This window comes from Lodderomyces beijingensis (assembly GCF_963989305.1).
Source record: "Lodderomyces beijingensis strain CBS 14171 genome assembly, chromosome: 2".
Lineage (NCBI taxonomy): Eukaryota > Fungi > Ascomycota > Pichiomycetes > Serinales > Debaryomycetaceae > Lodderomyces > Lodderomyces beijingensis.
This window is the reverse complement of record NC_089971.1, coordinates 1924657-1951790: the sequence shown is the minus strand read 5'-3', so window position 1 is coordinate 1951790 and position 27134 is coordinate 1924657. Positions and strand designations below refer to the sequence as shown.

The following is a 27134-nucleotide window of genomic DNA, read 5'->3' as shown; positions in this document are numbered from 1 at the left end:
TTTCAATTCTTGTTTGGCGTTGAAAATCAGCTGATTGCTGGTAAAGGTGCCGGTCGCGATATATGAACCTGCTAATCAAAGCATCAAGACGCTGCCGAAATTTTTTTTTCCGGTTCCGGGATAGCCCAAAAAATGGACCCTTACTCTCCTACCCTCCCCGTTTTTTATCGACCCAGACGTTTGTTGGTTTTTAACAGGGAACAGTTTGGAGGGATGAGATGTCCCTCTTGAAACAAACAACCCACTTTCTGCAGATGTTCATGGTGAGTCTCGTGACTCGGCAGTTCAGGGTGCACGTGACCGTGGGTCGTGTACTTTTGACACACACTCTCTCTCTCTCAAATAACAAAAACATCGACAAGTTGAACCACCGGGAGCGAGAGAGCGAGAGAGAGCAAATCCACTAACCTCCCCACACACTCACCCCCACTATACACACCTTCCATCTTCCATCTTCCTGTTTCCCAAAACTTGCATCTCCATCTACATCCAAGCACCTACCTTTTACAGTTGTATTTTCATTCCTTTTCTTTTCTTTTCTTTTTTTTTTTTTTCCTTTTTGTCGGTTTAAATGGGGACCGGATGGAAGCTCACCTCGGCTCTCAAAGATCAAATCTTTAAATATGCATCATTCAACCAAACCCCGATATCCCTAAGACAAATGGTCCAATTTGGACCTACACCGTCACCAGGCTCGATCTTCCTCGCGTCCAAGTTTATTGTCGAGGAGTTGCCCATCCGATTAGCTAAAAAAGTCAAGGACTTGGATAATGCCCCCTTGGGATTGGACCAACAACCATCAACGATAAAAGTCAAGAACTGGTATGCCCAGAGTTTCCAGGAGTTGACCGGGTTGCCCAAGCCGGCCATTGACGAGAACCTAAAGAAACTCTTGTACCAGAACAATGGAGGCAACAACAACAACCAGAATCACCAAAATGGCCATGCGCAAAGTGTCAGCGATGTCGAGGAGCAGCCCCATATCAAGGAGGAAATCCACAAAATTCATGACCTGCTAGAAGATAACCCTGCGATAAACAACATCTTTAGCGACGACGGCATTGTTGTTCGACATAACCACCACCACTCGCTTCCGCGCAAGGCCAAGGACCCCCTCGACAACACCATCAACCGCACCCTGTCGCCAACGTATGGACAGACGTATTTCCTGCCCTGCCCGACAAACATTGTGTGGCCAAAGGAAGTCTACGACTACAACAAGCTTGTATGTGAAGCGTTGGAGAAAATCAAGAAACGACACGATGCCACCGTGGCCACCATGGCGCAAGGTGTCAAGGAATGGAAAACGTTGAACAAGACGGTTCTTGTCAACTCGCAAATCCAAACTTTCCTCGACCGCTTCTACATGTCGCGTATCGGCATAAGAATGTTGATTGGGCAACATATTGCCCTCAACATGGCGCAAAACTCGCCCACCAAGCAGCGGATCTCTACTTTGATCAATGGCAACAACGAGCCCAAAAAGTCGCAGCGTTCAAACTACGTCGGTGTCATTTGCACCGACTGTAACGTGGGCGAGATTGCCGAAGACGCCATTGAAACTGCCAAGTACATCTGCGAAGAGTACTATGGCTTATTCGAAGCTCCCGAGATTAAGCTCATTGCTCCGCAACAAGATATCAACTTCATGTACGTGCCGGGCCATTTGATCCATATGTTGTTTGAAACGTTGAAAAACTCCCTCCGGGCAACGATCGAGTTCCATATCCCAAAACTCAAGCAAAACTACATGAAACAACACCCTGATGCCAAGTATGAAGAAATCGACCTTAATGACCTCGAGTTCCCGGCGATCAAAGTCATCATCAGCGAAGGCACAGAGGATATCGCCATCAAAATCAGCGATGAAGGCGGAGGTATTCCTCGTTCATCGCTCCCACTCATCTGGACTTATCTTTACACCACCGTAGACGAAACGCCAATCTTGGAATCGGAACACACTAACCAGCTGAGCTTTAAAGCGCCAATGGCGGGGTTCGGTTACGGCTTGCCCATCTCGAGGCTCTATGCTCAATATTTCGGCGGCGACTTGAAGTTGATCAGTATGGAAGGTTACGGGACCGATGTTTATCTCCATTTGAACAAGTTGAGCAGCTCCAATGAGCCTCTACCTTGACTAGCTCGCCAAAGTGGAGGCGTTAAAGTCGGAACTTTTTTGAGTGTTGTTGGTGTCTCGGTGATCTTCATCGGCGGCACCATCCTCTACAGCGTTTGAAAAATAAAACAAAAACTAACAAAAGAGACCATGTACATTTGGTGATGATGATGATGATGAGTATGATGAAGGATCTGAAGCTTAGAGTTTATTAGTACAATTTACAATAAAATTGAAAAACAGTAGTAATGACTTGTCATCGTCATGGCACGACCGCATTTGGCCTGGACACCTCTCGAAAGTACGTTTCGTTCGTTCCACTTGACGTATGGAAGTTGCAACCCCCCTTGGAGAAGTCTTTCGCAATCTTTGTTGAAGTTTCTCGTAAAACTGGTATTGCGTGGACCGAGGAACATCACTCCACGCGCCCCATGCTCTTGCCTCACCCCTCTCCTTCAGCTCCAAAGACAGCCAGTTTCAACTACAAAAGAGCATCACAGCAGCATCAATCACCTCACCAGAATATCTCCAACGCCACCTCTTCCTCTCTCTCCCTTATCTTGTATCCCCCATTACTCTCCCTGGTCCAACTCCTTCCCCGCCAGTTCGCCTCCAAAGAAACCGCAATGGGAGCGAGAGGAAGAAAAAAAAAAAAAAAAAAATCAGGCTCCAATTTGAATCATTCATCATCATTCACTAATCATCACCATCGTCACCATCAAACACCCTCCCCCTTCCCAAAACACGAGTGGCAACGAAACTACAACTGTTCATCAACGCAAATCGAAATAGTACACATTTAAATGTCGGCATCGGCACCTAGAACGAAACCATGGGAGGTGTCCCTGGGAACAAGCGCAGCCTCAACTCAACAACAGCCCACGGCAGCACCATCATCACTAACGAACCCCGCCTCCGCCGCTGGCACTACAACTTCGGCAGCAGCAAACCCACATATTCCAGATCGGCCCACTTCGCTAACTTCGGAATTCAATAACGTCGCAGAGGCCTCTCCCTATGGCACTTCGAACGCATACGGCACAGGCACGACCGCCAATTCAGCGTATGGCACTCGTGGCATGTCAGGCTACGGCTCAGGGATGTATGGCAGCGGCTACGGCTCGTCGATGTATGGAGGTGGCTACGGGGGCTATGGCTCAGGCATGTATGGCGGCGGCTACGGCGGCTATGGCTCAGGCATGTATGGTTCAGGAATGTACGGGTCAGGGATGTATAATAACCAGGCAAACATGGGGATGATGCAGGGTGGGTTTGGCGAGAGCACGCAGGCGACGTTCCATTTGATTGAAAGCATCATTGGCGCCGTGGGTGGGTTTGCCCAGATGTTGGAAGCGACGTACATGGCTACCCATTCGTCGTTCTTTACGATGGTCAACTTGGCGGAGCAGTTTGGCAATTTGAAAAACGCCCTCGGGAGCTTGCTTGGGATATTTGCCTTGATCAAGTTTGTCAAGAAGATCTTTGCCAAGTTGACGGGATCGGACTATAACCATGGCCTCAATGCCGGCGAGTTTGCCAAGTTTGAAAAGAAACAGCACAAGGCGTTGCAGGAGCTGATAAAAAAGTCCAAAAATAGCTCGCAGCAGGGGAAATCGAGAATCTCCCTTAAGCCGTTGCTCTTGTTTCTCGCGGCCTCGATTGGGTTCCCCTACCTTCTCAGCAAGGCTATACAAATGTTGAATGAACAAAACAAGAGGAAACAGATGGAAATGCAACAGCAGCAGCAACAGCAATTACAATCACAAAACGGCGGCGCACCGGTTGATCTCCAGAATTTACAATTTGCCAAGGCGTTGTACGAGTTTAACCCCGAAAACCCCCAGATTGAAATCGAGATGAAGCCAAATGAACTAGTGGCCATCTTATCGAAGTTGGACCCCATGGGGCAGGAGAGTAAATGGTGGAAAGTCCGGTCGAGATCGGGCCAAGTGGGCTACGTGCCTTCAAATTACCTTGCTGTGATTGAACGAAAGCCCCAGCAACAACGCCTCCAAGCCCCACCATCGCCATCACCAACCCCAGCAACATCTGCAGCACCACAATTGAAGCACGCGCAGACTTCCCCGGGAAACGTTTACCAGCCATCATCCAAGGAATGGGACGGCAAGCCCGATGAGTTGTTGCAAGAGTTTAGAAAATTCAATAATTAATAACCACTAGTCAATAAACATGGTCCTAACATTTTTCAAGTTCAATTCTGTACCATACCATCCCCTATTTACTAGCCATCACAATCCGTCATCGGCGCGGCACTGCTCGCTCTCAACGAGCTTGCCCTTGTTCTGCAACGAAGTATAGTTGCCGCGGCCGATGTTGTCAGCGACTCTCTTCTTTGCAGCATAGTCGCTGCGCAAATGGGCCGCGCGCTCAGGATGCTGCGCCAAGTTGATGCCCTCCGCTAGAAACTCGCCCGTGCGTCTGTTCAACTTCATGGCGGCGCGCTTGAGGGGCGTCTTGGTGCTCTGCCATGTTTCTCTCAACGTGGTATAATTGCGGGCCAAGTTTGGACTCCTGGCAGTAAGTGCGACTTGTCTGATCATGGTGAATTTGGGGTTATCCCGAGCAATACTCTTGGATCTTGTCGCTTTCCGCTATCTCACGGGCAAACTACGTTGGCTTTATAGAGTTTCCCCTTTATAGGGTTTCCCCCCTCTTGCTCTACCCCTTGCTCTACCCCCCTGAATCTACATTGCGTCATCTTACATTGCGTCATCCCTCACCATCCTCAATCAATTATATATCGAAAAAAAAAAAGACATCTATCTCAAGAATCTAAAGAAGAAAAAGGGCAACCTTACATAGCATCATCGGGTCTGTTTTGCTCAACAGGAGCTTTTCTACCCTTATCCTGCAAATTAGCATACCCCGTAGTGTTCTCCTTGACTTTTTCCCTAGCTTCATGTCCCTCAAACTCCTGTTCAGTCTCACTAGCTAAACGCAGGCCATCGCCCAACGCCTCCTTCGTCTTACCAGCCACGTGCTGGCCAGCTTGCTGCACCTTCTCGACTCCATCAGCCAAAACCTGCCCCGTCTTCTTGTTGACCTTGTCGCCGTCAACGAGATTCTCGCCAATTTGGACCCCATCCGCCAACACCTCGCCCGTCTTGCGATTGAGCTTCTCGGCGCCCGCATCCACCGCGTCCTTGATCTTATCAGCATCGCCCACGGCGTCCTGCGCATCCTGGATGCCATCAGCCAAGACGCGGCCCGTCTTCAAATTGACATCGTCGGCGACTTCGCGCACCTTATCAGCGGCGTTCTTGGTGACTTTACTCGCGTCTTGCGTCAAGTCCTCGGCGTTCTGGATTCCATCAGCCAAGACGCGGCCCGTCTTCAAATTAGCCGTCTCGAGCGCTGATTTCGCATCGTGCTCATCGACTTTAACGTCCTGGGCTACGTCCTGGGCATCCTGGATTCCATCAGCCAAGACGCGGCCCGTCTTCAAATTAGCCGTCTCGAGCGCTGATTTCGCATCGTGCTCATCGACTTTAACGTCCCGGGCTGCGTCATGGGCTGCGTCCTGGGCATCCTGGATCCCGTCGGCTAATTTTCTACCAACGTGCAAGTTGGCGTCCTCAGCGGCATTCTCCAACTCGCCCTCCTTCTTCTTCTTCTCATTCAACCCCTTCTCGCCAAACACGGCCTTGGTTGCAGCGTCCACGATCCCGTAGTTTCTCCTGATGGACAATTGCGGGGCTCTGTAAGCGATAGAGGGCCTAATTGATCTAACCAAAGTTTGACGAAGCATAATGATGTTTTTTGAATATTAATGTAGTTGCTTTTCTATTAACTTACAGATTCACCCATTTCGAAGAGTTGTGGAGGAAGGGGGGATTTGGCTGTGCTTATATAGAGCTGCAAACCGACCCCCAACCCCCAGTTAATCGCACACTGATGGAATTTCGCACCCATTCTTACATTTGCTCTCACGCAATAGCAACCATAAGCAATAAATGTATTATTCATTAGAGTTACCCATACAGCAGGCTAACATAATCGAACATGGCGGTACGAATTACGTCAGAGTTGTATCGAGACATGGACCGTGAAAGATCTTGAAGTTTTGGAGAGAATGTATGTGTGTGTTTTGTTTTTTTTTTTTACCCCCCTTCGATATTGCTCAGCGTGTATTAGCAAGAGACTCCAATTCTACGTCGATAAAATGAAATGAACCAACTGCAGCGTCAAACGGTGTTGTTGGAATCACAGCATCATCAGTCGTGCAATAAATTCAAGTGCAGTATATATTTCCCCCCCCCCTTTTCTCCCCTTAGTCCAAATCATGGACCGGTTGAGTTGCATCGCCACCAGATTCGCCCGTAGCAGAGCTCGCAGGCGGGTTAGCAGGCGGCTCAACAGTCGACGGCGGGTTCGGCGACGAGCTCGAGTCGATGCTGCTATTATCCAGATCGCTCGAATCGTCATGCAAATCATCAATATTCGTAGTATGAGGCGAGAAATTGACTCTTCGAGCACTACGCGACGAGTCATTCGACATCGACCTTCTCCTTCGCCCATCTTCCCCGTCTCCTTCTCCTTCGCCCTCCATCTCAGCCACGGCAACTGAACTATCATTATTTCTCCTTCGCACGTTCCTGGTTCTGCGGTTATCGCGCGTGTTGCGCCTCAACGAGTTGAATCTGCGTGCTGCGCCCGCGGGCTCGATAAAGGGGAATCTGCGAGGGAGCACAATGCTCGGGTCGCGCGATCGCAGGGGGCGACGATAATTCAGCGGCGTGGCCCAGTCCTGATGCATGAACGAGTCCGTCACGGGCGTGATTGCAGGGTTGAACGGGCGTCTAAACGGGTTGAATACGTCGGTGGAATGCTCCATCATGTGGTGGATCATCTGTTCTTCATTGTTAAAATTGGCGACTATGTTGTTCTCGATCGCCTCCCGCTTCATTCTCGCGGGGTCGTTCTTCTTAGCTTCGACTTCTCGTCTGCAAAGCGGACACGAGACATTGGCCTTGAGCCACTCGACAATGCACGAGAGGCCAAAGATGTGCTCGCATTCGGGCATCTTGACCGCCATGTGTCCTTCTTTCTTGTACTTTTCAATTCGCTTATCCTTCATCTCCTTGTCTTCGCTCTTGTACCCGGGAAATTGGTCTTCGATGGTGACACGTTTAAACGTGGAGAGGTTGCGTTGCGGGAAGCGACTATATGACGCCCCGCCAACATCCGTCGGGAAAAACATGTGCGGGTCGCTGAACTGGGCTGATTTCTGTAACGGCTCCAAATTGACGTTGGCCTTGTTCAACTCGTGTTTAAACTGGGTATCACGCAAGAACAACTCAGCCATATCTGCCTCTGCCTGAGTCTTTTCGGCAGCTTTGCTCTCTTCAACAACGATGGGCTCCGAGGAAAACTTTTCGTAGCAGATGGGACAGTCTTTGTCTATGAGCTGGTTCACGTCGACTTTGATCAAGCCGGCGATTGCCTCATCCGATGCCAGTCGCCCTCTTAATCCTGTGGCGTTCAAAGCACGGTCAAATACATCCCGGAGCCAGAACGGCACGTTCCCGTCGATGTTGCCGTCGGAAACTTCGAAATCTATAATAACTGGTGAGTCCATTCCTGTGTAAGTCAACAAGAGCTGAGGAGTAGTGTGTGAAGGCTGGTTGGGTAAAAAATCGTGGTTGTTTTCTTTATTAATGGTTTTTTTGAGTTATTGATTTATCGATTTTTCGGTATTTGATTTACTACGAGTGCGGCTCAAATTTCTTCTTCCTTCTAAATCTCATGATAATTTTTACACTGGTTTTGTTTTCTAATCAAACCTATATTGAATACACAATTTACAACCTAGGTAGACCGAATTGTTCTCTAATCACCTGGATCTGGATCTTTGCCTGCTCGGCTAATCCTAGAAACTCATCCGGCGTCATCGACAAGTACTTGGCATAAAGATCAGCTTGCGCGGGAGGAAAACTCAGAAGACGCTGTTGCGCTACAACAGGTAAATTGGGGTACCTCGACCCTGCCCCGGGCCCGGTGGGAACTTGGGTTGGTTGAGGTGGGTACTGCTGTCCATATCCACCATTGTAGTATGATCCCGCTTGTTGTTGTGGTGGTGGTGGTGGTGGTTGTTGTTGATTGTATAACGTTTGACTCTGAGGCTGAGGAGTGGATTTGCCCGCCTCGGTAATGACCTCGCTGTCGACAAACCCCATCAACAAGAGCGCTTGCGCCGCCGCGATCGCCAACTCTGGATTCGACTGCAAGATCATCTGGGCCCTCCCCGGATCCGACATGGTGAAGTTCTTGACATTCGACAATACTTCAATCATCTCCGGCGGCGTCAATTTGCTCAAGTTCTCATTGATCTTATCCGATTTAGCAAAAGGCAAGTGAGCCGCCTGTGGGAGATTGCGCGACGCCTGCGTTAGCCTGGTGGGCATCTGCTGGTTTGGCCCCACTCCCATCTGCTGCGGCGGCGTCATCATCCGCTGTTGTTGCTGCTGCGGAGTATGAGGCATGGGCGAGCTGAGCCTACCGTTGCCACTCACCATCTCAGGCGGCAACCTCACATTCAGGGGCAATTTGGTCCGACTTATATTCATCAACCGCTTCACCTCAGCGGCGCTCGACCGGTGGCCTTCTTTCGAACCTTCAATCTTCAATTTCTTACTTGAACCATTGGGCTGATAGATCAATATCGAGCTTAGAAGTGGCGCGGCCCGCTGGGCATCGCGCGTCGTCTGGTACTCAACAAAGCAGAACCCTTTATTCTTCCCTTCGTAGTCGAACCCAAGTCTCACATCTACAATGTTTCCCGAGCCAAATACAACGGACTTGACCGTCTCCTCGTCCCAGTCAAAGGGTATTAGTCCAACGTAGAGAATACTAGAGTTGATGGATTTGGGAGGCATAGCAGTAGTGATGGATCTTCGATGCGATGGTTGGGGATCTCGTTGAACGGCGACCTCATGGGCGTTGTGTAAATCGCGTAGCAGAAGTGCAATCATCATCAATTTAAAAAAAAAAAAAACACAACAGGGGGTCGTGTAATGCTGGCCAGTATCAATACCAGTACGTATATCTATATCTACACCGACACAAGCCTGCTATTAGAGGCTATTGAAGTCTACTCAAGGGCTACTGGAGGACTCTTTCAGCACCACTGAGTTTCACGGCAGCACCGTATTTCTGTAACTTGGTCAATAAACCATCGCCTTGCTTGATCAAAAGATGGTACTGGTTATTCTTATTATCAGGTCTGTTTGTTTCGATTATCCCATTTACTTTATCAATCACACAATTGAGCTTGTTGTTGGGAATGAATTTGCACAAGTCTTGGTCCAAGAATTCTTCGCTTATGCTAAAGTTTGCAGCCATGGACTTTAACGATAACGACTTGTAGCTTTCCAATAGCTGGCCATAGGCCTTGCATCTCATTTCTCGAAGAAAATAGTTGGCGTGTGGATGGAGGTATTTGTTGGGCAACAACAACTTATCATATGATTGCAAAAGGTACTCAAAGAAACAGTTGTACTGGCAAGTGTATAAGGAATTGGTCAAGTTCAACAACGGCTCCAAGTTTGCTGCTGATGAGTAAATAGACAAAATCTCGGGCGAGTCTATAATTTTCTCCTTCAAGTCAACTCTATCCAACGAGATGACGCCGGAAACAATGGCATAGTGTGCAATCTGCTCGTATGAGCACAACTCGGTCGACGTAAACGTGGCCAACGAGTCAATGAGCAATTTGGCAGCCTCGGCAAAGTTTCTAGTCGCCAACGAATAAATTCCACTATAGGCCTTGAACCGGTTACGACGCTCCCAGTCGCCGCCTTTTTCAATCAAGTTGGCAACTTGGTCCAAGTCCTTGCGCACTTGCGGCAAGTCATTGAAGAAGAAATCGAGTCTTGCCAAGGTCAAGTAGTGGTCGATCTTATGTCCAGTGCCCACTGCTAGCTCCAAGACTTTGTTGAACGTCTCCGTGGCGTTCTCCCTATCGATGATCTTGGTGTAGTATTCAGCAAGTTTCGTGGTGGTTGTGGCAACGTCCAATTCGGTTTCCTCTTCACCTTCGGCCTCTTTTATTTTCGCCTTTAGCTCCTCAATTTCCTTGGCATTCTCCAGTGCTAGCTGCTGGTAGACTGAGTCTTGGTAAGGAAAGTCCTTGACCACGGTGGGGAGGTATTTATAGTAGGGAGCTGCATGCTCGGCTTTTATCGTGTCGATAACTTCTTCTATAATCTTTTTGCGCGCCTCGGGCGTGAGATCCGTATGGGTGAGCAAGAATTGCTGTTCCGATAATTTGTAATTGGGTATCTTGGGAATGTCTGAGCCAATATCCATCTTGTCTGTCAAAGTTAACAAATGTTGAATGTTGAAATTAACATACACTGGTACTCTCAATCAAGGGGAGGCAAAAAATCGTCTAGTGGGTTTCGTCAAAAAGAAAAGGAACACTGGATCGAGTGTCGTGTCGCAAAATTTTCAACTTGCTGTTGTTGTCTTTTTCACGACAGAGGAGTACTTCTAGTCACGTGAGCAGCGGATAAATAATTCAGTCACGTGAGCGGCGAATAAACAATCCAGTCACGTGAACGGCGGATAAATGGTTCAATCACGTGAGTAGCGGATAATTTTCGTCTAAAAACAGACCCCCTTGATAATCGAATTTTCGACTTTTTGTGGGGAGGGAGAGAGAGGGAAGGAGGAAAATGTGCCTCATGGCCAGTCCTTCAGACAATTTCCGCCAGCCATATAAATAGCCGAAGCTAGTGGTATACCAGCTGTTTCAATCTTTCAACTATTCACCTTTTTTCTTTTTTTAGTTAAATTTTCCCCCTTTCTTTGTCGAAATTGCACAATATGTCAGTGACGGATGATATCCCAGCTGTCTTTCTCGAGAAAATCTCACCTCGAGGTCTCGAGGCGATTCAAAAGACCAAGGATTTCGTTAACGAGTACTGTCTTCCTGCTGATGAAATCTACGCTAAGCAAATCTCCAAGGATCCGGCTACAAGATGGACTACGATCCCACCTATAATGGAAAAGCTCAAGGCCAAGGCTCGAGAATTGGGCTTGTGGAATATGTTTTTATCGAAACGTTACGAGGAAGGCCCCGGTTACACCAATCTAGAATACGGGTTAATGGCAAGGTATTTGGGCCGTTGTCACACGGGTCCTGAAGCTACAAACACCAACGCACCGGATACCGGCAACATGGAAATCTTGGCCAGGTTCGGCACCGAAGAGCAAAAAGCCAAGTACTTGAAACCGCTACTCAACGGCGAAATTAGATCAGCTTTCTTGATGACCGAAAAGGGCACATCTTCGTCCAACGCATTGAACATTTCCAGCACGGCAATCAAAAACGACAAGGGTAACTATGTGCTCAACGGAGTCAAGTGGTTTGCATCGGGTGCAGGCGACCCCAGGTGTGCCGTGTGGCTCGTCATGTGCAAGACAAGCGACGATGCCGAAATAGCTTACAGAAACCACTCGGTCTTGGTCGTTGATGCCAAGCGAGCATTGGCCTCGGGGAAAGCGAGGTTGATTCGACCATTGCATGTCATTGGCTACGATGATGCTCCCCATGGACACTGCGAAATTGCCTTTGACAACTATGAGATTCCAAGCGACGAAATGCCCCATGTGATATTGGCGAAGGAGGGAAGAGGGTTTGAGCTCATTCAATCCCGGTTGGGCCCTGGTAGGATCCACCATTGCATGAGAGCCATTGGCGCTGGCGAATATGCGTTGTTGCGCATTGCGCAAAGAGCCAGCAATCGGGTCATCTTTGGCAAGCCCATGAGCCAGAGAGAAAGCTTTCTCAACAAATACGCCCAGAGCAGAATCGACATTGAGAGGTGTTTCCTCTTGGTCTTGAATGCTGCTCACAAGATTGACATCTCCAACCCAAAGGAAGCCCAAAGGGAAATTGCAATGGCCAAGATTGAAACTCCAAGAACAATTGGTGCTATTCTCGACTGGGGCATCCAAGTCTACGGCGCCGAGGGTGTCTCGCAGGACACGGAGTTGGCGAGAATGTACGCCTGGAACAGAACTTTGCGAATTGCAGACGGCCCCGACGAAGCACACCTTGCACAGTTGGCCAGAAAAGAAGCAAAAAAGTTTCCCCAATACGAAGCCTACTTTGAAAACTTTGAAGCAAGACAAAAAGCACTAAGCAAATTGTAAAAAAAGAAAGTGCACCATGGAAAATGGAACGAACAACCAACAAAAATCCAATTAACGTGAATAGAATAAACGTTGGATAGGAAGAATCATCATTCATTATAACATAGATTGAAAAAAAAAAAAAAAAACAACGAAAACCAAAAAGAAAAAAAAAAAAAGAAAAGAAAGCCCCTTCTAGTATAAATCGGCTTTATGGAAATCATTAACCAACCCTTGCTTCAATAGTGTCTTTGTTCTTCGTCCCTCCTCTTTGATTCTTTCCTGGTGCTTGAGTCTAAGTCCCTGTTCCGCTTGCTCGAACGGAATCTGCTCCAACTGCTCCAAATGGTCATCTTCTCTGTCGATGTCTTGCTCGCCCATCATAACCACGTTCTCGCCCCTCACCATAAACACCCCCAAATACGTCTCACCAAACTGCTTCGGTACGTCGTCTTCCTCCAAATATATCCTCTCAAACGTGTCCTGTAGCACCAAATTGGCAAATTGGTCAAACGTGCGCAAGATCCCAAATAAGTTCCTGCCGTCGCGTAGTAATACAAAGATCTTGCGGTCTACTGAGCCCACTATCGCTGCCGCTGTCGTGAATGCATAACTCTCCAAGTAAAGATGCTCCGCGTTAGCTGCAAGTGGGTCCAGCGGCTTGGTGCCTGGAACGTGTTGCTGGTCCCGCTGCTGTGGTGACGTGCTCGACATGCCAATAAAAGGAAAAAAAAAAGAAGAAGGTTGTTCTGGAGTATATTCAAATGAGGCTTCTGTTTTGCAGAGGTCGGTATGCTGGTGTTTTTTTGTTTTTTTTTTTTATGGATTATGTTTGTTGAAGATTCGGGTACATCTTGAACAAAGTGCACGACAGAAGTACCACAGATGGTGTGCTAGTTTTCCATTATGGAGTGGATGGGGCCGCCCTCCACCTTCAATGGGCAAAGAGAAGTAGAAGTCGATTCGAAAGAGATCAGTGTTTTCAGGACTACTGGCCTCAGATCTTTTGTAGTTGATCTTATCCTATCTCTCTCTCTCTTCAGAAAAGGAGAGGGGGGGTTTAAATTGCTGCGGCGACACATATATGTCGTGTTAGACAGGGAATCGTCATTCGTCATCATAAACGTCGGCGTAGTACAATTTTCCATCAAGTCCGGTCCCGATGTTATAAACAATTCCATTCAAAACAATTCGCTTGATGTTTGTACTCTCGTGCAAAGCTTCTTCTTCTTTTTTTTTCTTTGAAGCATTCCTCCAGAGCTGGATTTGGGCTTGGCGCACCTTGAAACTTTTTCTTATACGGCTCAAGCATCTTGCGAATCACGTTGTTTGCATAATGGATGGTGCTTTTTTTCGTCATCTCGTAAACGTATTGCGCAATCATACAGTCGTTCTTGTGAGATCCGGGGGTTGGCAAAGCCAATCTTTCCAGTAGGCAAAAATCTGAATATATTCCCTGTCTCCAGTTAGTTTAGTCCAGTAATTGGGTCGTTGCGACATCACCACGGAGTGGGAAGGATGCTTGCTTCAATCTTGCTAGTCCCATTTTCATCGCCTCGAAATCTTCTACATGTCTGAGTTTCCATGTGTCATTAACAAGCTTGAACATCTTGAGCAAACGCATGTCCTTGTACATTGCTTTATACTCAGGGGAGATGAGGGGGCTTTGGGGGCGGAATGATATATAACAGTCATTCTGAATGCAGCTTATGCAATCGCATCCAACCAACACCGATACAATCCTGCAACGCCAGGCTCGCATCGAGAAAATGTCTAAAATTTCGGGCGATATGATTGTTAGATGCGGCGTCGTGGACCATCTAGCTAAAATTTGAGGAAGAGTATCCATCAAGTTGTGTTGCAACATCGAATCAATCTCATTAGATACGGCAAACTTATGTCGTTTTCAGGCCGAAACATATTTTGCAGCCAGTTCATGTACTCCAATGTCGATCTCCATTTTGAAATAAAGTCAAAGATGATCGGACCAGAATCACAGATGGCGGGCCCGGTAACGGAAAGTTTCTTGATCTTCATTCTGGACTCTGGTATTAGACTCGCCATTTTCTTCCCCCCGGGACGCCCCGAACGTGAACTTGGATGTCCAATTCTTCAAGCCCTTCCCGACATCATCCACAAAAATCATTCTAAATGTTTTGAGATTGGGAAATGCAATACCGGGATAGCACTCCTGCAATTTTCTCATCCATTTCTTGAAATTGGGCCGCATCAACACAACGCTAGTGAGAGTCTCGGCAAAATTCGTCACATCGTCAATGGCAAAGTACGAGTTACTCACATACCCGGTGATTTTCAGTGTTATCCTGCCCAGTCTCAATTGATTGCAACTTCCCAGGTGATGCACGGAAACCCATTTGAGGATAAATTGAGGTGACCCGATTTTTTCACGTAGCTTACAGCTTTGAGTTTCAAAGCATTCGAGCGTGCTTGATTTTGCAATAAACATAGCCAAATCAACTGCAGTATTCTCGTCAGACTCAACAAGCAAGACGTGGACTTGTTGGATAAAGTCAATTAGGATGCTTTTTGCATTCAACGCTTGGACAAGAGCTTGAAGTTTTCGATGAATCACGAGTAGGGCCAGCCCATCTTCCCGTCCCCGACCGCCGTGAATAACCAGCCTAAGGCTTCCTTCGATCTTGCACAACGTCACTCTCCCTGCTGAAACTGCTGGTGTACTTCACTGGCGGACGTTCGCAAACCAAGATCCTCGAATACAATTTTCGAACACATGGATAGTAAAACTCGGAATTGGTGCAAGCTAGATTGATGAGCAGCTGCTGCGGTAAAGAGCTGATGATTTTCTCGGGTGCATTTATGGGAAGCACCGTCTAATTCAAATCCGCTTTTATCCAAAGGGTGGCAGGGGGAAGGAGGGGAACCCCAGCCCTGACGTGTTATCAGTGATTTCAGTATCATGACCTGTAAAAATCAAACTAGGAAGCTCGTAATCTGCCATTTCCTTGCATTCAGGATACGGGCCCATGCATGACCCACGCTATGAACATGCATATACGTATGTGTATGAGTATCTTGAATAGTTACTACTGTGGATAATCTTCTGGGTTTGTCTGTGGTGTTTCCAATGTCCAAGATTTTGAGTGTCGTGAATTTCGTGAAAATTCGACATCTTCAGGGGGGGGTACCAACCCATGGACACCAGTGACTGCTGTTGAGAAAACAGCAAACCAGGGTGATATGATGGCTTGTTAGCAGCCCGGTCTCAGGCGACATGAAGCCATCGTTTCGAATCGAAAAAAAAAACTCTCCAACCCCCACTCCTCCCTATTCGTGTGACCCGGGGATCTCGACAGATGATTGAAAATTGGGACAATATTCCTCGCTCATGAGACCTAGATATTGTCTATCATGGTCGTCGCCGCTGCCGCCGTAGTTATTAGTTCACCAAATCTTTTGTGGATACAGTGTTCATAAACTTACCTCTTTGGCCAATACCGGAATCTTCAACCCTGGGCATTGGTCACACTGGTGTCTTTTGTTGACATTGCATCGACACCGATGCCCTCCATCTTCATCTCCCAATTCTTACAACCAAAAAGAAAAAAAAAAAATTGTTTGGCTCATTTCTGAGAGCCCCATGCCATCCATCTCTGGCAACCACCACCACTAGCACCATCACTAGCATGTCATTCACACAGTTCAAGACGCACATAGAAGAAGGCGATTTGGTCCTCGCATTTATCAACCGCACAACGATAAAGCCAGTATACATCAAAAAGGGCGAAATCCTACAATCGAAATACGGCCATTACCCACATGATTCCATGATAGGCATGCGCTACGGTTCACAAGTGAAAGGAGCAAAAGGGTATGGATTTATTCATTTACTCGCACCGACGCCGGAAATGTGGACCTTGTCGTTGCCGCACAGAACTCAAATCGTGTATACGCCCGATTCGTCATATATCATCCAGAGATTGAACGTGCGGCCCGGCACCAAAGTGATTGAAGCTGGCACTGGGTCGGCTTCGTTTACCCATGCGTTTGCGCGAACGGTGGCGGGAACCGGCCATGTTTACACCTACGAGTTCCACGAACCGCGGTACCTTGAAGCGGAGAAGGAGTTGAAAGAGCATGGACTAGACAACACCACGATCACGCATCGTGATGTGTGCAAAGAGGGGTTTGAAATAGACGCAGTACCGGACCTAGACGGCGATGTGATATTCTTGGACTTGCCTTCGCCCTGGGATGCTATACCTCACCTCGACTCGGTGATTTCGAGCACAAGGAGAGCGGCTGTGTGCTGTTTTTCGCCGTGCATCGAGCAAGTTGCCAAAACCATCACCGCCTTGCAGGAGAATGGATGGACCAGCATCGAGATGGTGGAAGTTGCCGGTAAGAGATGGGAAGCTCGAAAGGAAATGAAAAGAAACGTGAGCGATGCCATCAACAGAATCAAAGACATCCAGCAGCGAAAGAAACATGGCATTGAAAGCATGAAAGCGGGAACCGTGCCGCAGAAGTTGGCTAAAGTCGAAGATAACGGATTTTTGTCGGCCAAGAAAAGCGCCCGGGTTAAGGAAGGCGACGAGAAGTTTGAATGGACAAACGTGACCAAGACAGAACCAGAGATCAAGAGCCACACATCGTACCTAACATTTGCATATAAGTTGAAGGGCCAAACAGAGTGAAGCCCCCCCCCCCCCCCCAAATAGAGTCTATAAATATAAATGTAGCATGAACGCGACGTTTGGTAGCGCTGTAATATCACGTGAGCCAGAGAGAGATATATAGATTTGGTGGGTTTGTTGATTCGAGTTCAGGACCAGCAACCCTTCAACCGCATCTACATCAACAATGTCAACGCCAATTGGTATGTATTTGCCATCATCATCATCATTATCGTTATCTCACGTTTCAGTAGCTAACCAACAATTGTAGTGCTCGACCAAGGAACAGGGTTTGTGAAAATTGGCCGCGCAGGCACAAATTTCCCCGACTATACCTTCCCCTCCATGGTGGGTCGACCAATCTTGCGAGCCGAAGAAAGAAACATCTTGGTGCCGGACGATGTGGAGATCAAGGATATAATGTGCGGCTCCGAAGCGAGCCAAGTGCGGTCTCTTTTGCAGATCAACTACCCGATGGAAAATGGTATCATCAAGAACTGGGAAGACATGGAGCACTTGTGGGACTATGCCTTTTACGATAAGATGAAATTGAACCCTCAAGGCCAAAAGATCTTGTTGACCGAGCCGCCAATGAACCCGTTGAAGAATAGAGAAACCATGTGCCAAGTCATGTTTGAGAAGTACGGGTTTGGCGGTGTCTATGTTGCCATTCAGGCCGTGCTAGCCTTGTATGCGCAAGGGTTATCCTCGGGTGTCGTGGTGGACTCGGGTGATGGGGTCACGCACATTGTGCCCGTTTACGAATCGGTTGTGTTGAACCACTTGACCAAAAGGTTGGATGTTGCCGGCAGAGACGTGACTAGACACTTGATAAATTTGTTGTTTCGTCGAGGCTATGCATTCAATCGAACTGCCGATTTTGAAACTGTGCGCCAGATCAAGGAGAAGTTGTGCTATGTCAGCTACGATTTGGGATTTGACTCCAAGTTGGCAACAGAGACGACTACATTGGTTGAATCGTATGAGTTACCAGATGGAAGAGTGATTAAAGTGGGCAGCGAGAGATACGAGGCGCCTGAATGTTTGTTTCAACCGCATTTGGTCGATGTGGAACAACCTGGAGTTGGAGAAACATTGTTCAACACAATCCAAGCTGCTGATGTCGACGTCAGGTCTTCTTTATACAAGGCCATTGTTCTATCCGGCGGGTCGTCAATGTACCCTGGTTTGCCTTCTAGATTGGAAAAGGAATTGAAGCAATTGTGGTTGACCAAAGTTCTCCATGGCGACCCATCGAGGTTAGACAAGTTCAAAGTGAGAATAGAAGACCCGCCCAGAAGAAAACACATGGTGTTTATCGGAGGTGCCGTGTTGGCCAATATCATGGCTGACAAAGATCACATGTGGATTTCAAAACAGGAATGGGAAGAGCAAGGACCTAGAGTATTAGAAAAGTTGGGACCACGTTGAATAGAACACACCAAAATAAAAAAATTGTATTCTTTTTTACTTTTTTTTTCTTTTTTTTTAACAATTATAAGCTTCTATTTGTTGAATCATGCTTTCAATCATTGAATCGTATTCATCTGTAGACATCCCGTCCCCTTGTATTCGTTTGTTGAAGCCAAGGTTGATGCTCTGGTGGACCAATTTACCAATGAATGCCTCATTGACCACTTTTGGATTGAAGAAATCGCTAGAGAGACACTGATCTATAGTCCAACGATCGCTGGGGTCTCTCGCCAAGCAATTCTTCATCAACTGAATAGCACTAGCGGGCACCTTCACCTCTCCAATGCCGTGGGCAGGAAATTGTATCTTGATCTGGGGGTTCATGATAGCCATCACTCGTTGGGTGCCCGAGTATGCAGCATAGGGAGGTTTGCCGTATATGAACTGGTACAAGATGCATCCGCACGACCACACGTCGGAGGGTCGTCCAACTTTCCACGTGGTGCTTTTCATGCCGGCCAAGTTGGCCTCGACGAGAGCCTCGGGTGCCATATAGTTTGGGGTGCCAATCTGCGACTCGCGGTAAATGTTGACGGTGTGGTCGGGAACGGCGTTGGCGATACCGAAATCGATAATCTTCAACATCCCTTTGACCATGATGAAGTTTGCCGGCTTCAAGTCGCTGTGCACGATGCCTGCATCGTGCACGTCCTCAACGCATTTGAACATTTCATGGATGTGGTACTTGACAAAATGGATGTCCAACGGTAGCTTTGCATTCTGTCGGTTTTGAAAAACAATTGCGAGGTCAATGTCTCCTTTCTCCATGATTAAATAGATGGACGAAGTCGAGATTGCATGGTCGATTAGCTTAACTACCCTTTTCGAGTGCCTCATCTTCAACAATAAGTCAATCTCGCCCTTGAACCCAGAGACATCTTCAAATTGGTTTAGCGTCACCTTCTTCATGGCGTATTGGCGTCCATCGGTTGCTTTTATTCGGTATACTTTGGATGAGCCCCCCTTGCCTAGAAGCTCCAATTTTTCGTATAGTTTGCCGTTGATATTGACATTTCTCTTTCTGTTGGCCCCCATTGAGTCATCCTCTGAAGCTGTAGATGGGGGTCTTTGTTCGAGTAGAGGCTGGGCAGGTTTGGGTTGCAAAGGTTGAAGCCGTGGCGACTGCTTCTGTGCGGATCTGGGCAACTTTGGTTTCCGAAAGACATTTGGCGACACGTCCGACAATGGGATCCTTTTCCTTTCGAAAGGAGACCTCAAGGGTGAAATAACGGGTTTTCCCAGTTGTCCACTGTTAGTTTCTCGGTTGAGTCGGTCTTGATATAAATTGGGCATAAAGTTTATATCTTTTTCTTCTCTCTCTTTTGCTTCATGCTCTCGTTCTCGTTCTCGTTCTCGTTCTCGCTGTAGTTGTAGTTGTAGTAGTTTCTCTTGCTCGCGCTCTCGTTCCCGTTGTAGTAGTTTCTCTTGTTCCAACTGCTGCTCTTTTAATCTCTCCCGCTCGAGTCTTCTCTCTTCAACCTTGCGGCTGATCTCATCCTCATCCACCATCTCACAAGCATTTCTTATGCTCATCAGCTCCGCTTTCCTTCTTTCAAAAGAACCTCCATCGACATTTTCCTGCTCAACTTGTGAGGCGTGTTTTGGCGAACCGATTTTCCGCTTAAACCCTCGTTTCCTTCTCAGTCTCACACTATCGTCGATTTTCCTCGAAACGGACAACGAGTCCGGTACAGGGCTGGATCTGCCATCCATATCGCTTGAGCTGCGCGTGAATGAGCTCTGCGCAGCTGATGGAGCAAGATCCGTGTTTGTGCCCCCAGCCGATTGGTGGTGGTGGTGGCTACCGAAATGGGCCGCTAGCTTGCTCTGCACCGAAGTCATCTTCTTGTTGGGGAAATCCATCTCGTAGATCCCGGTGACAGCAGTAGTGCTTGTACTTGCAGTCAAGTAGGTCTTGCTTCTTGCATCAAGGCCCGCGCTATAAGAACTGAGAGACGGTGGTGCAAAAGTAGGGTCGTCCTCGAAAGCTCTCTTTGTAGAATTGGAACTAGAAGGGGATATTCGCCGATAGGAGTGGAAGCTAGACCTATTTGAAGCTAGGTCATAGGTCATTTAATCTCTCCAGTATGCTGCAACAAAGATGAAAAAGAAAAAACTGATGACTCTGTGAGACGTGGTTGTGTGTCGACGATGAACCGTGGGCTGGTGCTTGTGTGTTGAATTGTTGGTGATGGTCGCTGCTGTTTACATCAAATGTGGTTGTTCGAAGGGACGCACACAAAGAACAAAATACAAAATACAAAATCGCGTGTGTCTCGACACTGAATTTTGCGACACTCCCTCTTTCGCGACACTGACCCTGGGCAGCTGGGCAGCTGGTCATTTGAACACCACCAAGTCACAATGAATACAGCATATAACCAAACACTATTTGACAGACACAGGAGGAAAAGCGATATTTTCCCCAGAAAATTCAAGACTCATGGTGTTTCTTACTTGAGTTTTGCTTTTTTCTTGTTATGCTCTTGTTATATGGAGTTGCGGCTTCCTTTTTAACCCAACTAACGCTTTGTTCATGCTCTTTCCTTGACTTATGGGCGCAGGAAAAACGCACAAATTTCGGTCAAAACATTGGCGTCTTTTCTCAAATGTGTATCAAAAAACCCACCTTCAAAGTTGAGATAACTGGGGGAAGAAAAGATACCCCAAGAATAAATTATAATCAAGCAGTGGATGGTCACAAGTGCTCTTGGTGCAAGCGTAAGAAATTCTTCCCCAGTCGGTTTCATAGGAAAGTGCGGTTAAAAATTTGCAGCTGTTTTCTTTTCATGGTGGTTTCTCTGGCATGTTCCAGTTTCAAGACCCCAACTGACTGGGTCAACGGGTCCGTGACCTTTTGCCATTTCCTCTTTTTTTTTTTTTTTACTTTCTTTGGATCAGTTTGTGTTCGGATTGGAGACACCAGCTGCTATTCAAAAGCAGCTGGTCAATCAAGCTGGGGAGAGCATAAATACTGGTGTGATTTCCCATCAAGTTTATCTCGACGTCTGCTTGGAGTCAAAGACTAAAACGCAACTTCTGTTGTTATAGCTGATTACGTTGCAAAGTTACACTTACAAGGAAATACATATCAGAAGCACTTGAGATGGCAGAATCCGGTTTCGATTTAAAGACTATTAAGACTCAAACGCCTCAGTTTCCCGCGAAGACTCCATTGGCACCTCCTACGGTCGAGATTATCCAAGGTGGATCCGGCAGTCGCTTTACCTTGCTGAAGATTTTAGTGTGGATGAGCTTGATTGTTGCCTATGTCTTGGGCGCATGAACTGGGCGTAAAGGAGACTGAATGAATTGCTTTGTTTTCAATGGCTAGATGGTACTACTTCACTTTGGCCATATGCTTTTTTTATTTTTTTATTTTTTGGTTTTTTGCTGTTGAAGGGATGTCATTTAGCGGTTTTTCCAATTATCTATATACCTTTATTTCTGTAGGAAAATAAATTTTTTATATCAACACCGTTTTGTTAGTGGTAGGCATCATGATCCTCTTTTTGCAGCTTGATGATATGGGCAGGGAGAAAACGAGGGGTGTTTCTTCCATGCCGCCTAATATTGCGACGCGTTTTTGCTCTTGCTTGCTTGCTGCAAATGCAACAACTGGTGCGTCTCATTTCACAAACACCAAGAGCTCTACGTAATACTATGCTTTTAATTTGAGATTGGAGATAGTTATCGTCTAATCTTTGGGAAAACATAAAAAAAAGTCTACCTTCAAGTTTAATAGGTACTAACAGCCTTATAAAGAAAAAAACAATAAAAAGAAAAAAAAAACAAAAGTGCCCTCCGTGAGGATCGAACTCACGACCTCCTGATGTCACACATTACGGGTAATTATGAGACAAACGTTCTAACCAACTGAACTAGGAAGGCTTAATGCGATTCTTGAAGGTGATGGCAATAAACAGTATTAGCTTATATCTTCTTGTAGCCGCTTTCAACAACAGAGACAACTTTGAACATCAGGTTCAGCCTGCAGATTACAACCAGTATGTAAGCTTAGGTCATTTGAAACCGAGGAAACGGAAATTCAACAAGCCATGCTGAGGCGTTTACTGTTTAAAGGTGCCATTTTCATGGTTTTAGTGTTTGCTGCGGAAATGCTTTTCGCAGCCACCGCAGTACATTTTCAACATTTTTTTTTTTTTCGCACAATTATCAATGGAAATGTTGACAAACTTGAGTTATGGACAAGGAGGGGTTCGAAAATTGAGGCCGACATTTTCAAACTTCAGCTTGCTTGAGAGTTGAAAACCTCGTTGTTTTGAAATAGGTGTACTAAAACAAGAAGAGATTGCCTATATACCTGGATAATTGCTTTCTCTTCCTTCCTCTCTGGAAAGTAAATTTTTCAATTCTTCCGCAGGAGTAAGGAAAACAAAGGTTCACACAACGGACTTGTGTTTTGCACAATTGCTAAGCAAAATTTATAAAGCCGAATCAACCTGAAAAGCCAAGCCAAGCTCCAAAACTCGATCAAATTAAGTGCCCACTAACTACCACATCCACACGCAAAAAGCTCAAAGACCTCGAACACCCATTCTGAATTCCCCTTTTTTTTTTTTTTCTAGTTTGCAGAGCACATAGGTGGAAGGATAAAAGTGTGCTTGGCCACTACTGCTAGGCGCTGCCAGTTGCAACTCACATGAATACGACTGGATGGCCAAGCTGGTTAAGGCGTGAGACTGTTAATCTCAAGATCGTGAGTTCGATCCTCACTCTGGTCGCATAACTTTTTTTTTTGATTTTTTTTCATTTCGACTCAGCTCGACACGTTCTTGACGGCGACAGCGGTTTTATCGCATCAGCAGAGAGCCGGATGTATGTTGATGCAAAGGAGGAAGAGGAAGGTAAAGAAAGTCTAATAAATTGTCAAAAATTTTGACAGAATACAACAAATTCAATCACCAGTTGGGGATAATTCCGGCAAGATCTTCTTGACGAGATCATCTTAAAAGAAATGACCAAAAGCTCTATATTAGTTTATAAACACGCTTTTTTTTTCTGAACATTAGAAAGAAAAGATTCAACCCTGTTCATGCTGGGACACAAGAATCCCCGGCATAGATCCATTGGCGGATGATAAATAAATCACCAGCTCACCCTTACTTCTTCCCACTCTTCTTTATACCACCTCCGACCAATGGACCGCCTTTCTTTGCCTTTTCAGCCATGGCCTTCTTAGCAGCTGCATCTGCCTTTTGTTTGGCTTTGAAGGCAGCATCATCTTCATCGTCCTCACTCTGTTTCTTCTTTGGAGCTTTCAAAGGCTTTGCTTTCCCTCCTTGACGACCCGACATTGTAGCGAAAAAAAAAGATTACCCGTTGATCTCTCGGCTCAGCTTCAAAATGATAGCTGACGTTGACGGTGACGGTGGTGACGGTGGTGACGGTGGTGACGGTGGTGACGATAGTGGTGACGATAGTGGTGAGGATGGTGGTGCAATTTTCACTCGTCTTCTCTTCCTCTCGAGACCAGGGAAAATTCACTATCAGTGCACTACCTCCAGCATGCGTTGACACACACTTGCCAAATACCTCGAGCAACAAGGCTTTGGATCTTAGGGCTGTAGGGTTGACTTTCCCCTTCCCCCCCACCAACTCCTCACAATCATGCTTCATTTGGATAAACTTTCATCGTCCAATGCCGTGCTCACAGCAGAGGACAAGGAGAAAGTGAAACGTGCCATCCCCAAGCCTAGTAATAAAATCATCGATGCAACGGTGGCCAGATTATACATTGCTTATCCAGATCCCACCAAGTGGGTGTTTACAGGATTGATGGGAGCAGTTGCCTTTGTTGACGACTTGGTCGGCCATACTTTTTTCTTGAAGCTCGTGGACATTACAGGCCATCGAGGAGTCATTTGGGACCAGGAACTCTATGTCAACTTTGAGTACAACCAGGACCGGAAATTCTTTCATACTTTTGAAATCGAGGATTGTCTAGTTGGGTTGTTGTTTGAAGATACAAACGACGCAACGCATTTCTACAAGAGGGTCACGAACCGTCAAAAGCACGGATCGAGTGCCACGGTGAAAAACAAGAGCGCCATTGCCTTGAAGGAGAAAAGTGGACCAAAAGGCCCCAACGCACCTGGCCCACGAGGCGAATATATGGACGTCAATACTGCCCAGAGACAAAGGAGGGCAAAGGGGGTCTTGTACTATGATGACGTGCCGCCACCGGAATGGAGGTCTCTATATGCGGAGTTGGAGGCCGCTGGCATCACCGAGGATATGATTGCCGACAACAGACAGTTTATCAAGGACTATATCGCACAACAAGGAGGTCCATTAGTTGGACTCGAACCTCCTATACCTAGAAAGTACCAAAGAGCCAACGAAAAAAGTGAAAGTTTTGAATCGAGCACCATGACACCGCTGCACTCGGTAAAGAAAAACAAAAAAGCTCCGCCTCCGCCACCTCCGTCGGGACAAGCAGGAAACACAGCTACTTCAACACCGCCGCAGTACAACTCGCAAAGTCCCGATACGCTGCTGGAAACTGCTTCACTAGCTGCAGAGACCCCCGAGCCATCCACTTTTAAACCTACGTTTAGGTTACCTCCAATGAACGCCAAGATCCCAGGGAGAGCCCAAAATCAAGCAGGTTCCAATGACAAGCCATTGCCGTCAACTCCGCCGACACTCCCTTATTCACAACCGCAAGCTTCCACGTCCGCGTCCACGTCCTCGCCTGTTACTGCTGCTCCCGTCAATCTGCAACCCACACCGCCTCGCACACAATTTGCGGTGCCACCTCCATTTGTGCCAGGACCAGGGCAAGTCAATAATAATGGAGTCCCACCTGCTCCTCCATCGCGATCAAATGGGCCACCACCACCTCCGAGAAATGCGAACGCAGCGGCACCGCCACCTCCACCGAGAGGCGCCTCTTTACCACCAGCAAGAAACGGAGGGAACCCGCCTGCACCACCTCCTCCTCGAAGCTCACGTGGACCAGCGCCACCTCCTCCACCCTCCAGGTCGACACATGCGAATCCTGCAGTGCCTCCACAACCTCCACAGCCTCCGCAAAGGGCAGGAGTTGCATCACCACCTCCACCGCCAAGACCAACGTCATTTGCTACGTCTCCACCTCCACCCCCGGCATCATATAACGCAATTCCCAACAATGGTCCTCCCCCTCCACCCCCGGCACCACCAATGATGAGCTCCAACAACGGTCCTCCAGCACCACCGCCTCCACCCTCGATGGGCACGGGAGCACCGCCAGCTCCTCCTCCACCAGCTATGCCGATTGGTGGTGGTTTCTCGGAAGCCACAGGCGATGCCGGTAGAGACGCTCTCCTTGCATCAATCAGAGGCGCAGGTATCGGCTCGTTGAAAAAGTCAGACAAGTCCCAATTAGACAAGCCAAGCGTATTGTTGCAAGAAGCAAGAGGAGAAAAGTCTGCTACCGACCTATCTTCAGCAAACCCCGCGGGAGGCCCGCCGGGAAGTTTAGCCGATGCTTTATCAGCTGCTTTGGGTAAGAGGAAAGCGAAAGTGGCCCACAGTGACGATGAAGATGACGACGAGTGGTAAAAGAAGAGCAAAAGAATGGCTGCGAAATAGCGTGTGTATCGATCTCGATCTCGGAAAAAAAAAACCACCAACTGAAAAAAAAATAAAAAAGTAGGTCTTTGCTTTGTCTTGAGAAAAAGATGCTCTTTACTCTAGAACCATGTCAACCGACCTCAACGCACTCATAGTCTCCTTTCGCGATGCAACTCAGTACTGGGTGTTGAGTCTAGGAAGCGACAAAATATCTCAGGTCCAAGCTTCCGAGGTGGCGAACCCGCTAGGCGAACTCCTCAACTTGACCAAACTCATTAGAGCCCATACAACGAAAGTTGGTATAATATTCAAGCCAGAGACGCTAAAGAAGGAGCCCACGACCGCATACAACACACTAGAGAAGCTATCGCAGACACTCATTCTAACCATCTCCGTGATTGCGCAGTTGAAACCGCTGGATATATCCGTTATCTTTTACGAGGAGTTGCTCAGCCAAACGAGACAGCTCATCGAGTCGAGCCACGAGCTAGCCAAGGAGCTCTTGCTTATATATGAAGACGACAACGACGAAGGGAGACTCGTGTCGGTGGGGAAAGTATGGGCCAACTGCGACTCCATGACCAAGGTCATCAATGACGGCGCCTTGGGGTTGTTGACTGAGAAGATCAAGCAGAGCATCGTCTTGGTTGATGACGGGTTCGATGAGTTTGCAGAATGGACAGAAAACCCGGAAAGCGTGGACGACCCATTTGGATTCAGCGATGATGAGGAAGAAGATGGAGAGGAACAATTGGGAGAAAAAGAGGAACAACTGGAAGAAGAAGAAGATAACACTGAGCTCATTGCATACGCCAAGGACTCCCTAAACAAGATAAAATTAGTAAAGCTTTTGCTTGCTTCATGCAAAAAGTCTCTACCCAAATCGACAACTCCCGCGCAGATTAACGAAATTTACAGGCTACAGAAATCAATCGTTATCCACATAGATGAATTCATCGTCGACCTTATGCTAGAACGTGCCGTCACGAGCAAAGTCGACTCATTGATGACCCAAATTTCCACAGAGTCCAAACTGCTCGCTAAAATAGTACAGGCTATACACGTTCAAGACGCAAAGAAATCAGCTTGGTACAAGACATGGATAACTAAATATGATACATAGACGACTTTTTCGGTTCCACCGCGTTTAG

At 47.2% G+C, this 27134-nt stretch overlaps 14 protein-coding genes across 14 annotated transcripts; 7 read left to right on the top strand and 7 right to left on the bottom strand. All coding sequences in view use genetic code 12, as the record gives it.

The window, feature by feature from the left end:
• Positions 1–661: 661 nt before the first annotated feature.
• Positions 662–2137, top strand: LODBEIA_P19370 (uncharacterized protein; the record flags this gene model as incomplete). The annotated part of the gene is made up of 1 exon (XM_066971880.1): positions 662–2137. One exon carries the CDS (start codon positions 662–664, stop codon positions 2135–2137), a length of 1476 nt encoding a protein of 491 aa, XP_066828875.1.
• A 782-nt stretch (positions 2138–2919) lies between these two features.
• On the top strand, positions 2920–4287 carry LODBEIA_P19360 (uncharacterized protein; the record flags this gene model as incomplete). Its single annotated transcript, XM_066971879.1, has 1 exon — positions 2920–4287. The coding sequence occupies one exon, from the start codon at positions 2920–2922 to the stop codon at positions 4285–4287; it is 1368 nt and encodes a 455-aa protein (XP_066828874.1).
• Positions 4288–4365: 78 nt separating this feature from the next.
• Positions 4366–4677, bottom strand: LODBEIA_P19350 (uncharacterized protein; the record flags this gene model as incomplete). The annotated part of the gene is made up of 1 exon (XM_066971878.1): positions 4366–4677. One exon carries the CDS (start codon positions 4675–4677, stop codon positions 4366–4368), a length of 312 nt encoding a protein of 103 aa, XP_066828873.1.
• Positions 4678–4931: 254 nt separating this feature from the next.
• LODBEIA_P19340 (uncharacterized protein) lies at positions 4932–5885 on the bottom strand (the record flags this gene model as incomplete). The annotated part of the gene is made up of 1 exon (XM_066971877.1): positions 4932–5885. One exon carries the CDS (start codon positions 5883–5885, stop codon positions 4932–4934), a length of 954 nt encoding a protein of 317 aa, XP_066828872.1.
• A 522-nt stretch (positions 5886–6407) lies between these two features.
• LODBEIA_P19330 (uncharacterized protein) lies at positions 6408–7715 on the bottom strand (the record flags this gene model as incomplete). The annotated part of the gene is made up of 1 exon (XM_066971876.1): positions 6408–7715. One exon carries the CDS (start codon positions 7713–7715, stop codon positions 6408–6410), a length of 1308 nt encoding a protein of 435 aa, XP_066828871.1.
• A 223-nt stretch (positions 7716–7938) lies between these two features.
• On the bottom strand, positions 7939–9111 carry LODBEIA_P19320 (uncharacterized protein; the record flags this gene model as incomplete). The annotated part of the gene is made up of 1 exon (XM_066971875.1): positions 7939–9111. One exon carries the CDS (start codon positions 9109–9111, stop codon positions 7939–7941), a length of 1173 nt encoding a protein of 390 aa, XP_066828870.1.
• A 127-nt stretch (positions 9112–9238) lies between these two features.
• Positions 9239–10444, bottom strand: LODBEIA_P19310 (uncharacterized protein; the record flags this gene model as incomplete). The annotated part of the gene is made up of 1 exon (XM_066971874.1): positions 9239–10444. The coding sequence occupies one exon, from the start codon at positions 10442–10444 to the stop codon at positions 9239–9241; it is 1206 nt and encodes a 401-aa protein (XP_066828869.1).
• Positions 10445–10963: 519 nt separating this feature from the next.
• LODBEIA_P19300 (uncharacterized protein) lies at positions 10964–12295 on the top strand (the record flags this gene model as incomplete). Its single annotated transcript, XM_066971873.1, has 1 exon — positions 10964–12295. The coding sequence occupies one exon, from the start codon at positions 10964–10966 to the stop codon at positions 12293–12295; it is 1332 nt and encodes a 443-aa protein (XP_066828868.1).
• A 174-nt stretch (positions 12296–12469) lies between these two features.
• On the bottom strand, positions 12470–12988 carry LODBEIA_P19290 (uncharacterized protein; the record flags this gene model as incomplete). The annotated part of the gene is made up of 1 exon (XM_066971871.1): positions 12470–12988. The coding sequence occupies one exon, from the start codon at positions 12986–12988 to the stop codon at positions 12470–12472; it is 519 nt and encodes a 172-aa protein (XP_066828867.1).
• Positions 12989–15939: 2951 nt separating this feature from the next.
• On the top strand, positions 15940–16950 carry LODBEIA_P19280 (uncharacterized protein; the record flags this gene model as incomplete). The annotated part of the gene is made up of 1 exon (XM_066971870.1): positions 15940–16950. The coding sequence occupies one exon, from the start codon at positions 15940–15942 to the stop codon at positions 16948–16950; it is 1011 nt and encodes a 336-aa protein (XP_066828866.1).
• A 166-nt stretch (positions 16951–17116) lies between these two features.
• LODBEIA_P19270 (uncharacterized protein) lies at positions 17117–18360 on the top strand (the record flags this gene model as incomplete). The annotated part of the gene is made up of 2 exons (XM_066971869.1): positions 17117–17132; positions 17201–18360. The coding sequence occupies 2 exons, from the start codon at positions 17117–17119 to the stop codon at positions 18358–18360; spliced, it is 1176 nt and encodes a 391-aa protein (XP_066828865.1).
• Positions 18361–18417: 57 nt separating this feature from the next.
• LODBEIA_P19260 (uncharacterized protein) lies at positions 18418–20475 on the bottom strand (the record flags this gene model as incomplete). Its single annotated transcript, XM_066971868.1, has 1 exon — positions 18418–20475. The coding sequence occupies one exon, from the start codon at positions 20473–20475 to the stop codon at positions 18418–18420; it is 2058 nt and encodes a 685-aa protein (XP_066828864.1).
• A 3558-nt stretch (positions 20476–24033) lies between these two features.
• Positions 24034–25971, top strand: LODBEIA_P19250 (uncharacterized protein; the record flags this gene model as incomplete). The annotated part of the gene is made up of 1 exon (XM_066971867.1): positions 24034–25971. One exon carries the CDS (start codon positions 24034–24036, stop codon positions 25969–25971), a length of 1938 nt encoding a protein of 645 aa, XP_066828863.1.
• A 139-nt stretch (positions 25972–26110) lies between these two features.
• LODBEIA_P19240 (uncharacterized protein) lies at positions 26111–27106 on the top strand (the record flags this gene model as incomplete). Its single annotated transcript, XM_066971866.1, has 1 exon — positions 26111–27106. One exon carries the CDS (start codon positions 26111–26113, stop codon positions 27104–27106), a length of 996 nt encoding a protein of 331 aa, XP_066828862.1.
• Positions 27107–27134: the final 28 nt, after the last annotated feature.